Genomic DNA, 11716 nt, shown 5'->3' with positions numbered 1-11716 from the left:
ACATATTTATTTTAACTTTACATATTTATTTTGTCTGGTTAGATGGTGTATAGCTTATTGGAGTAAAGAGGAAAATTGTCTGTTTTTCAAGTTAGAGGCCTTCTTCTAATGTCCATTCAGATTAAAAGATCTTTAAGACAGGGATGGTGGTGCATGCCTATGATCTGAGCACTGTGGGAGGCTGAGGCAGAAGGATCACAAGTTTGACTGCAATCTCGGCAGTTTAGCAAATTAGCAAGACCCTGTCTCAAAATAAAAAGTAAAATAAGGATTGGGATATGACTTAGTCTGAAGCCCTGGATTCAATCTCCAAGATCAAAAGGAGGAGTTGGTGCGGGGGCGGGGGAGACAGGTGCGGGAGAAACGGAGGAATAAGAATTATTAGCTTTAAAAGCCCAGATGACACCTGTGTTGGTGCAGGGCTCACTGAGGGTGGACCTTATTGAGTACACTCAGTGAGGTCTGATCTCTGCAGGATATGGTGGGTGGAATCTTGGTATTGTGGCCCCCAGAGGAAGCGTGGGAGCAGCAGGGAGCAGGAGGCTCCAGTGTGGGCAGCCTGACTGTCAGTGTGGCAGTCTGGCCTCTCCGGGCTTCTGCTGGGAATAAAACAGGCCAGTCCCCTTGTTATGCAGCCCCGGAAGGAGGAGAATCTATAAATCTGATTGCACTCAATTCAGGCATTCAGTCAATTTTGTCTGTACCCCTTTTCTCTTTAGCTAGGTAGAATTTCTCTTCTGAGTGTTCTGGGGATTTGCAGTGGGCCTTGGGGCGTTGTTCTTCTGCACTTCTGAGATGTGAGTGGAGGGCACTCACACGGGCAGTTTCACGTGCGTCACAGCTTTCCATCTTCCAAGATTTAGTGGTCGCCTTTGCCTCATTCAAGTCCCTTTCCCATTCTCTTATCCATAGGTATTTGTATCTGCATTTATTACTTTACTGTTACTGTTAGAATTTCAGGGACGAAATGATGATAAATGGCATTTATATTTCTTTTGTAAATTACCTCTTCGTGGCTTTTGCCTAATTTTTTCTTAGGTTTTATTTAGTTATATGAATTTGTAAGAACTTTATGCATACATACAGATATATATATGAATGAAACTTTCACGTTTATGTATGTATTTGTGTGTGTGTGTGTGTGTGTGTGTGTGTGTGTGTGTGTACACACACATGTTTTAAATAGCACTAGGGATTGAACCCAGATCCTTTGCACTTTTTATTTTTTGTGAAAGGGTCTTGCTATGTCATTTAAGTTGTCAGACTGGCTCCAACATGTTATCCTCCTGCGTTAGCTTCCCAGAGTGCTGGGATATAGGCAGGTGCCACCTTACCCATTTGAAGGATGTTGACTCTGTGATATAGTGCATTTTTTTTTCTTTTATGTTAACTTACTTATATATTTGAAACTGGGTCTTAACTATGTTGCCCAGGTTTGTCTCAAACTCCTGGGCTCACATGATCCTCAGCCTCTCAAGTAGCTAGACAATAGGCCTGTACCACTGTGGCCTGGCTGTTAACTTGTTTTTTAAAAAAAATTTTTATTTTTGAGATAGGGTCTCACTATGTAGTTGAGACTGACCTGGAACTTACTATGTAGCCCAGGCTGGTCTCGAACTCACAGCAATCCTCCTGCCTCAGCCTCCTGACTGCTGGGATTACAGGCGCGTGCCACCACGCCCAGCTTGTTAACTTATTTTTGAAACATTTGCTGTAAGATGTTGGTGGAGATTCCAGCGTCTGTAGCTTGTACAGATGGTTGTGGAGAGATGAATCCTGAGAGCAGCTGACTGTACCTTGGCTATCCTTTTGGTTTTCACCACCTCATGGAAGCTGTCTTATCTAAATCGTGCTTGAGAAGAATTCATTCTGTGTCACAGCTGAAGGCACTGGCTAAGTGTAAGCATATAATTTGCCATCTCCTTTGCTAAGTATTCAGTGTATATGGTCCTCTAGTCAGCGGGAAAGTTCTGGCAACAGCTGTGCTGAGGAACACGGGTGCTCAGTTGCCTGCCAACGGTCTGTTGCCTTAGCCCAGCCGCATGCCCATGCCCCAGCACTGGAGAGAGGCCACTTAGCACATGCTTTGGAAGGGTAGGAGGCTCTGGTAAAACTAAATTCTCTCTGCATTTAGCAGTGGGCTCAGGGCCATGAGGAAGGAAATTAGAGGGAAGGAATTAGTACAGCCCTCCGTGGGTCCCAAATGGCGCAAGTGGACAGGTGTTAGCTCACTTCTTTGCACGGAGATCTGGTTTTCAGTGGAGTTGTCGAGGTTTGATCATGTTCCAGTTCCACTTAGGTTTTATCTAAGCTCCTTCTCTCAAAACCAATTTGAACAGAATTCCCTACAGTAGCAGGAAAACTGCACCAAGTGCAATCTAGGAGACTTAGTCAGGTGGGACCTGGTGCTCCTAAAGCACAAAGTGTTCGGTGCACACGTCTGTTGGGAGGCCTCGTGGAGTTTGGAGTTGAAAGTGGCCAGTGAGGAAGCCCAGGAACCTAGTTAGCTCTCTGCCACCTGCACTGCCCCTTGGATTTGTGGCTGTGATCGATCACCTCTGATGTGAAAACCCACCCCGGTCTCATTTCACCTCCAGAACAGTCCTTGGATTTTTCCTTTCCTCTGTCCAGTTGCCAGATCATTCCAGATTATTTTACTGTCACGCTTCCTGACCTCATACCTGGCTTTTAGCTTCTTGTTTAATCCCTCTAATATGCTACTGCCTGACTTACTGTCATCCTAAGGATGGCTCTGATCACTGTATTCCTCTTACTCATTTAAATACCTCTCCTTTATCTAAGTCCTGGCTCATGATCCATTCTCTGTTGGCCTTGGGCTGGTTTTTCCTGTTTTTACCCATGTGCCACTTAGCGCGCACTTTGGTGCTCAGTTGCTCAGATAAGAATGCCTGTTTTAAAAGGAGGTTAGAAGATTCTTGAAGACTGAGTGGTGGCTCCTTTCTCTTGAATTCCCTACTGTGCATAGTTAGTCTTGTGGAAACACTGGGGAGCAGGCATAGCTCTCAAAGAGCAGAGTGCTGATGTCGGAGGAAAATGTTTAAAAAGTGAAAAATTACCTTGGCAGGCTGAGGAGAAAGCCACAAAATCATAACTTGTTTTTGCACTTTCTTCAGCTTCATATGTATCAGATAATTTCACTTTGGAGTTTTCTTATCTTTGAAAGAGGACAAAGTTGGAATGAATTATCTGTCAGTTCCCACCCAACCCAAAGAAGTTAATTTTCTTTCATTCTTTGCTTTGCTCTTTCTCTTAAAATTAAACTTGATGAGCTGATTTTGGATGTTGAATGAGAGATTTTTCATTTCTTTGTAATTTTTTCCCTGACGCACTTGAAGTTTTCTCTGGGTATGAGCTGCTAAAGGAAATTTGGATTTACATTTTGGCTACTTTTTAGAAGAGCAGACAAATGCCATACTGTTCTGATTTTTTTTTTCAACTTGGAGCTTTTTATTTGTAAAAGTAAATATTTTGGTTAGGTGCATAATTCTAATGTAATTCTTCTCTTCTGCAGACACAATGCGGCGAGTGGTACGACAGAGCAAGTTTCGGCATGTATTTGGACAAGCAGTGAAAAACGACCAGTGCTACGATGACATCCGGGTTTCTCGCGTGACCTGGGATAGTTCCTTTTGCGCTGTCAATCCCAGATTTGTTGCCATAATCATAGAAGCGAGTGGAGGGGGAGCCTTCCTTGTACTCCCTCTGCACAAGGTGGGTAATTGGGCCTCCTGTTCTGTTTGATACCTTCTGGGAGTCTCCATATTTTTTCTGTAATCAATTGACAGCTTTCTTAGAATTGTGTGTTTGCAGAGACTATTAGACCGATAAAACTGAGGTGGAGTTCCATGTGCCTTCCCAACCACATCAGCTTTTCTTTAACAGACTCATGAAAGACAGTGGTTACCTCTGTCCTTTGTGGATGAAAACAATTTCTTTTTTCATTAGTAAATTTTTGCCATGATAACAGTTATATTCAGCTCAGGGAGCTGGTACATCTACATATTGCTTCTTAACCATTTTTACTTCCCCTTCCCATCTTTGCCCTCGAAAAAGATTATTATAATGATGTGTGAGCACAGACAGGTGTAAGAATCGTATGATTTGGTTTGTAGTAATCTGCTTTACACAAAAGTGTTTTTTTCAGAATTTTTAAAAAAACATTTGCATTTTTAAATGGGTAGACACTTGTAAGATAGTTTTTGTTTTTTTTTTAATGAAGGCAGGAGGCTTAAGACTTTTTTGTTTCTGTGTAGTAAATGTACAAGAGCTCAAGAAAATATTCCAAAACTATACAGATTCCAGTTCTGGACAAGAATAAGTGTTAGCATAGCCTTTAAACAGTGTTAACAAGTGGTAGAAAAAAATGTTTTTGACTGTAGATAGTTCTGCGTGTACCTCCGACTTCAGAGGGCTTCCAAATCCTTTCTTTATCTTCTCAGAGAGCCTGCTCCAAGCTGGGAATAAGAGGAGGACACAGGCTGACTGTTAATGCGTAGTACAGATCAGAACCTGCACTTCATTAACAAAACTCAGAATGGTGAATAATAAAAATGTTTTTTGAAAAGCTATGAGGAGAGCCTAGAACAGTGGAAGCGAACCTATGGCACGCTTACCGCAGCCAGCTGTGCGTTAGCACTGAAAGCCCTAAAAGGTTTGCCATCATTGGTCTAGAAACAGTTGTCTAGTTGGTTTGGGAGGAAATGAGTTTGTGAGCCCTGAGCTCTGATGTCTCAGGGCTGAGTGTTAAGCGATGATACAGACAATGAGTCACCTTCCAGCTGTTTCCGCTCTGCTTGAGAATAGGGTGGGGTGGGAGGGAGGCAGACCTGACCGCATGGGGTAGGGGTACGTCTCACGTGCAAGTGGTCACAGTAAAGTGGACTTTCTGTCAAAATATTGTTGCCCATTATCCTTTGATGTTTTTCCCTTAGGAAAACTTCCAATTCCCTTGTAGTTTTCTGTCAGAGATACTCATGCTTAGTTTGTTTTAACATCGAAGTTTTACTTTAGTGTCTGGATTAATGTGATACTACACAATTGAAACCTCTTTCTAAGAAAGTAGAGATGGATGCCTTTGGGAACAAATTTGATTCCTGTTGCTAAATGCACTTTCTTATTGGTGAAGGGGACTCTTTTCATAAGACAGAGTCTCAGAATCTCACTATGTAGTTCAGGTTGATCTTGAACTCACTATGTAGCCCAGGGGAGCCTCGAACTTGTGGCAATCCTCCTGCCTCGGCCTTCCAAGTGCTGGCATTACAAGCGTGCGTCACTACACCCAGCTGAAAAAATTTTCAAGGAGAATCTTTTCATGAAATTGAAGATTTCTTCAGTGTTACTCACTAAAAAATGCTTAAAAGGAATGAACATTTCTACTTTTACTTCTATGCAGAAAATATTTGTTGAATGACAAACACCATGCTACCCTATTATAACTATACTCGACATGAGTTTGGGGTGGGGGTTTGAAGTAAATGTCAGTTGCTTCTCATCTGTACAGCTTTTTAGTTGATTCTTTCATCAAGAACAAGCAGCATTTGGAAATGTGACTATGTACTGGTGAGTTTTAGAGTGGCCAGCTGAGAAGACAGACACAGTTTGTCAGCTGAGGTCAGGCACTGGAGCATTGTGATCTGTTTTGGAGTTGAGAGATTTTATTTCCCCCTTTATAAACTGAGGGATAATTTAAGACATTCTTTTCTTCAAAGACATGGAACACGCCAATTAAGAAGCCCAAAATAAACTTTGAATGGCTAATCTTCCACTGAGTTCAGACAGTTTCCTTCAACTTCATATCCACAAAAGGCTCTGTGAGCCCATCTTTAGTTTTACAAACCATGGGAAACTTGAGTTTCACTTAACCATTTAAAGACTTGTATGTAGTTCCTGTACTTACTCTTATGACTTGGTTTTCACTTGCATTAATTGGCTTACATTTAATAAGTGTTAGTTTTAGTATCATTTTGTTCTTTAAAGTCTTATAGGAATTGATGAGAATGAGTTACTTTGAAAATTGATGTTTGTGAGCTAGGCATGATGGCATGTTCCTGTAGTCCCAGCTATTCAAGAAGTTAAGACAGGAAGATGTCAGCTTGGGTCATTTAAGTGAGACTATGCCTCACTTTTTACTATGCCTCAAAGTAAAAAGGACTAGGGGTGTCTTTTTTTTTCTTTCTTTTTGTTTTTTTTGAAACAGGGTCTCACTATGTAATTGAGACTGACCTGGAACTCACTGTGTAGCCCAGGCTGGTCTCTAATTCACAGCGATCCTCCTGCCTCAGCCTCCCAAGTGCTGGGATTATAGGCATGTGCCACCACACCTGGCAGGACTAGGGGTGTCTTAATGGTAGAGTACCCCTTGGGTTCAATCTCTAGTGCTGGGGTATAGTGTGGGGGTAGGGAATTAACATTTTTGGGTTAAGTATTGGCCTTTAGAGGAATGTTGAGGGTCTCTTTCTTCCCTGAGCTATCATACTGTCTGTGGCAATATTTTCTTTCTCTCTCTCTTTCTTTTTTTTTTTTCAAGGTTTCACTGTGTAGTTCAGGCTGGCTTTGAACTCACTATGTAGCATAGGCAGCCTTCAACTCTTGGTGATCCTCTTGCCTCAGCCTCCTAAGTGTTGGGATTACAGGTGTGTGCCACCATGTCCAGCTGGCATTGCTCTTAAATAATAATTTGCTGTGGAGGAGGTGACATTGGTGTAAACTAAGTACCATGGTACACTGTGGAAATAAGGTCAGTATGGCTGGGGCTGTTGAATTCTATCATTGATGCCATGTGTGATTTTCGGGTATTAAAGCATGTTTGTAACCCTAGTGGTCAGGATGGCATAGAGGAAAGAATGTGGGTCTGGAATGAAATAGGAGCTGTGAAATTCAGTTCTGTTTTGATCGCCTGCTTATAATGAGACATGGATGTGTTACTCCTTCGTTTTACTCTTCTGTTTCTGGAACACGAAGGACTGTATATAAAAGTGATTTTCTGCCTTGGTAATTCTGGATGATCTCAAAAGTGTTTACCTCCTTTGGTTCTCAGTTATAAAATGATTTCTGATGTGGCTGATTTGTTAGTCAGAATTCAGCAAATAAAACAGTTGTTCCATTGTTTTCTCATTTTGTCTACCGCATAACTTAGGAAAGTGGATGCTTTTTTACTTTGGCTGATTTTCCACCAAGGCTGAAGCTGAGCCCCGGAAAAAGGAATGGTCTTGTGGTCCTTCTAGATAGTTCTATGCCTTTGGAGCTCCCAGAGAGATCTGCTGTGATGTCAAGGTCTTGCCATGGGCCTTTGGGTGTCAGGTAATGCGGCCTTTTCTTCCTGAGACACTGGCTGCTTACTGGGGCATCAGTAGCTGTAGAAAATAGAACCATCTTCCATGCTGACAGGAAACCTACATTTCTGTCTGCGTTATGGGGCAACTCAGCCTCTTAAAGTCTGCCTTGTAACTTTGGTATAATCATGAGGATTATGGATTTTGCATTTTTACGGGTGATATTTGCTTGTTTATACAAGTGTTCTTTGTTCTTCGACCACCACATGTGATGAGTTGCTGATCACCTGTAAGCTGAGTGCCTGCCCCTCAGGAGCACTTGTCTCTAGTTTTTGTTGTGGTTATTTTCCTAATCTCCCCAAGAGCGTCTGAAGAAATGACTGGTGCTTAGGTATTTGTCTCCTCTTTGAAAGTGTAGCCTTGAAGGAGAAATAGGATGGGGATCCCAAGTGCATGGTGAATCCATAAATCCTAATGTAGGTCTCTTTGCCCTGAAAAACAGATCCCTACAACTTCATTGTCTTGGCAGCTATGAAATAGTTTATAACAAGGTGCTGCTTTTGTTTAAAAGCAAAAAAAAAAAACAAACAAAATCTTCAGTAGTAATAATGAATTTATACTTGAAATCACGATAGTGAGAAATTTTGTGCTAAGAGTGTACTAGGTTCCAGTACATGTTGATAAGTGTCAGAGTATTCTGCTGAGCATGAACATTGGAGCTGGATATGGTCTTTAATACCTACTTCAGGAGCTTCTGCTAATGCTTCCCCTGTTATTTCTGGTTATAGGTAGACAGGTACTTTGAGTGATGTTTTGGGGGCTCTCTGTGCACAAAAATGTTGAATATTTACATATTTATCTTAAATTGGATTATGATCTTTTCTTACAGGCTCTCATTTAAAAACATGGCCTCATATGAATTTCTCTTGAAAGCTAGTTAGTGTCAGTAAATAGGGCTTCTTACTGTAACCTTCTGAAGCTTGTGATTAGATTCTGGGAGTGTGTAAAATAAGCCAGGGTATACCAGGATTTAAAAATGTAAGATAGAGTAGTAGGGACAAATACAGTGATACACTCAGCAAGAAGGATGCTTATGAATGAGGGTATATTTTAAGTGTATGATTATGAGGTTTTTGTTAGGAAAGTTTTATTAGAGAAAATGGGATTGTAAAGGGTGACTGCTTGGGGAATATGATAAGTACTCAGCCCTGACATGGGGTGATTTAGATTAACACATGTGATTCCAGATCTCTTTTATATTGCTCCCATCGAGCTGTGACATGCCACTTTGCCATGACTTTTCCAGGTGTGGCTTAGTACATTTTCATATTCTTTAGTCTTTCAGAGGATGAATAATAAATAGCAGTCTTATTGAACACAGGTTGTCTTTGTGGTTTTGGCCATGAGGCATACTTTTTCTTTGCTACAGCTGGGCGGGCTGCCTTGTCTTAAGAACATAGAGGCTTGCAGCTCTCCCTGTGTAGTCTGTTCTCCCTATGTTGGCTCAAACAAGCTTTTCCTTGTGGAGGACCCACACTTGCGGTGTGTGACTGAAGCACTCTCCCTTATTGTGAACCATATAGACGGTAGTGCTTCTAGTTGGGGACACATATGCCCTCACTGCTCATGTAACAGCAAACCTGTAAATCCTGCCTTAAGCAAATGAGTGTAGGGGTGCTGCTTGGAACTGGTGTATATGCTGTTGATCTCTTGGTGTTCGTTGGGATAGCGGGTTTAGACTGGATGACTCCTGTCTTTCCTGGATGCTCCCTCCCTTCCTCTCTTGCAAGTCCCGTTGTAGAGGATCTGTCATTTCTTGGAAAGATGGCTCATTTCATTTTATACTAACTGCTGCAGAAAGGATCTTTGGTCTGGGCCATGATGGGATGGCTGTGGCCAGGGCTGTTAACCTTTGGATCACTGCTGCCTCCTCTCTCTTTTTGTTCTATTTTTTTTGGTACTAGAGATCGAACTCAGAACCTTATGCTTGTGAGGCAGGTGGTGGAACCACTGAACTAAATCCCCGACCCCTCTCTTTCTGTTCTTTGCTGTGGCTGTATAGTACCTTTTTATCCACATCGCTTCTCCCATTTACTTTGAGAATCGAGTGTAGGAATATTTAGGATCTTATTCCTTCCCATTGTCTATGAACTCTCTTTTTAATGCATTTTGCTTTCTAAGAATTTTGTAAAAGGATTCTGTCCTACAGAAAATTACTTAAATAGCTAATACTTTCTCAATGCATAGGAGAGAAATTAATTAATTACCTGTAATTGATGCCGTAGGTATTAGGACTTAAATCTCTTCTAGGACCTGACTTGACAAGGGCTACTTTATGGTGTTTGTTATGTTTATGGAAGGAGAATTTTAAATTCATTTTAATCAGTATTCTGAGTACCTAATAAGTACATGGTGATCTCTTACTGTTTAATGTCCAATTCAAATATTTCTTGGTGGTTTGCTGAAAAAGAGGAAGTCATCCTTTGGGGTTTTTTAGTTGTTTCTTTATATTGTGAGTATCACAATTTGCATCATTACGTCGTATTATAATTACTTTCTTATCCCCTTAATAGTTGGGGTTAGTGGTTAGAAATACATGCTCTTGATTTCCAGACTCATTTGGATGGTGGTTGCAGACTGGATGGCCATTTGCATGGTAGGTAGCCTTTGTACAGGTTCCCCAGACCTTGCCTTCTGTACTTGGTTGGCAACCTCCTCGATGGCCTCCAGTGAGTCTCATCTCCTAGTATTTATGCCTTTGTGTGGTTTCTGCAGCATTAAATAGAGCTGAACTGTGTAACCACAGGATGTGGTGGAATCAATGGAGTGTGATTTTAGAGACTAGGTCATAAAACTCTAGTGGCTTCTACTTTGTCTCCTTTGGAACTACCACATTGTGTGGACACGATCGTGATCTTGCCAGCAGGAAGATTTGTGTATTCATAAAGTGCTCTGGCACAGCAGTGAGAGGGATGAATCTCACCTGAGGTTGGGGAGTGGAAGCCATGTCAGTGAAGATTCTGTCTGAATTCAGGTTTCTCCTCTGTAGGAGCTAAAGATGAAGCAGAAGAGGAGCCTAGTTAGTTCACTGAACTGAGAAGTCGGGAGAGGTGCTGTTTGTGTAAAGGAGTGGTAGCCACACTGCTTTTCCAAACTCTGGGATTTGGAGCTTAGGTTGACGTTTCTGGTATTGCAGAAATGGGATGTTTGATGGAGGGGAATCAAATCATTTGTGTATTGTGTGAACTAATACTGTGAGTCCAAAGGAGCTGAAGGATTACTTTTTAGAAGAAATTACACATTTCTTGGCTCGGTTGGTTTTTCTTTGATGTCCAGTGTGAGTTGTGTAAAATGCTATTTTTCTTGATAGTGTGGAAAAGAACCAGCGTAAGCATTTAGGATCATTGTTATAACCAGATATCAACAAGGCATCTTTCCGTGGTTTGATTTCCAGGAAGAGGCAGTGGCCTCTGTCATACCCTAGCAGTGAGACTCCACAGTGAGATCAGACTGTTTCTGGACTGTTTCCCTCATGTACAGCATGTTGACTTTTGCACTTGGTAGACTTGCTCCTTTTCTTTTCTGCAGCTGGAGAACCTGACACTCACATAGCGTGGTTGTCCAATACTATCAGATCTTTTGAGCTTTGAACTTAGATCTGAGTCTTTGTTTTTTAACATGAAAATTTTTAAGCTTTTTTCATACTGAATGTAAAGGGTTTTTACTTTTTGATACAGAAATTGTGGCACAATTGGCAGTTCATCTTTTGCATTCTTTTTCTGAGTAGAAACCTTAACAATAAAAATAGCGGCTGGTTAGGGCTTTGATTCTCTCACCTTAGGGGATTATTGGAAGGTTTGGAAAATATTGTTCTACAGTGATGGGGAACCTTGTAGAGTTTTCAGTGATACAAACAGCCCACTGTAGCACGCATGCCATAGGTTCGCCACCAATGGTCTATACCATGTCTTGTGTGGAAACAGCTACAGTGATGATAAAATCACAGCAGTTCACATTTCTTAGGGCTTCCTCTAAGTGTCAGGTGGTGTGCCGATAAGTGCCTTCTTTCATGGACTGGTTCAAAAGGAGCAGCAGTCTCCTGATGGCGCTTTTCTTTGTGATCTGCAGTCACTGCCAACACCTGCTGGATTTACATTGGCTGATCGTTGCCTCACTGTACATGCTGATGGGCAGTTTTCATTTGTACAAATAGCAGTGCTGCTCCAATTTGGACAAGGGTAACAGCCAGTGGCCCTTTGTACAGATGTTGATGTTTGGCACTTGGTATTATGGGAGGGGATTTTATTCAGTACCACATCCTGATGTGTTATGGGCTGCCATTCACTCCTGCTGAAATAGATTCTGTGTGATACCAGGGACACATTAAACTGTCAAGTGTATGGGCCTTGAAATACTGGGGGAAG

General features: G+C 41.7%; 1 protein-coding gene across 1 annotated transcript in view; it reads left to right on the top strand.

The window, feature by feature from the left end:
* Positions 1-3532: 3532 nt before the first annotated feature.
* Coro1c (coronin 1C) overlaps positions 3533-11716 on the top strand; it is a 44571-nt gene continuing 36387 nt past the window's right edge. The window contains exon 1 of the mRNA XM_010604004.1: positions 3533-3732. Within this exon, the coding sequence (XP_010602306.1) occupies positions 3538-3732 (195 nt within the window). The 5' untranslated portion in view covers positions 3533-3537. The remainder of the gene's footprint in view (positions 3733-11716) is intronic.

Source organism: Fukomys damarensis, unplaced genomic scaffold, assembly GCF_012274545.1.
Source record: "Fukomys damarensis isolate Sample0158 unplaced genomic scaffold, DMR_v1.0_HiC HiC_scaffold_12, whole genome shotgun sequence".
NCBI lineage: Eukaryota > Metazoa > Chordata > Mammalia > Rodentia > Bathyergidae > Fukomys > Fukomys damarensis.
Note: the sequence above shows the minus strand (reverse complement) of the source record. Positions and strands in the feature narration are given on the sequence as shown.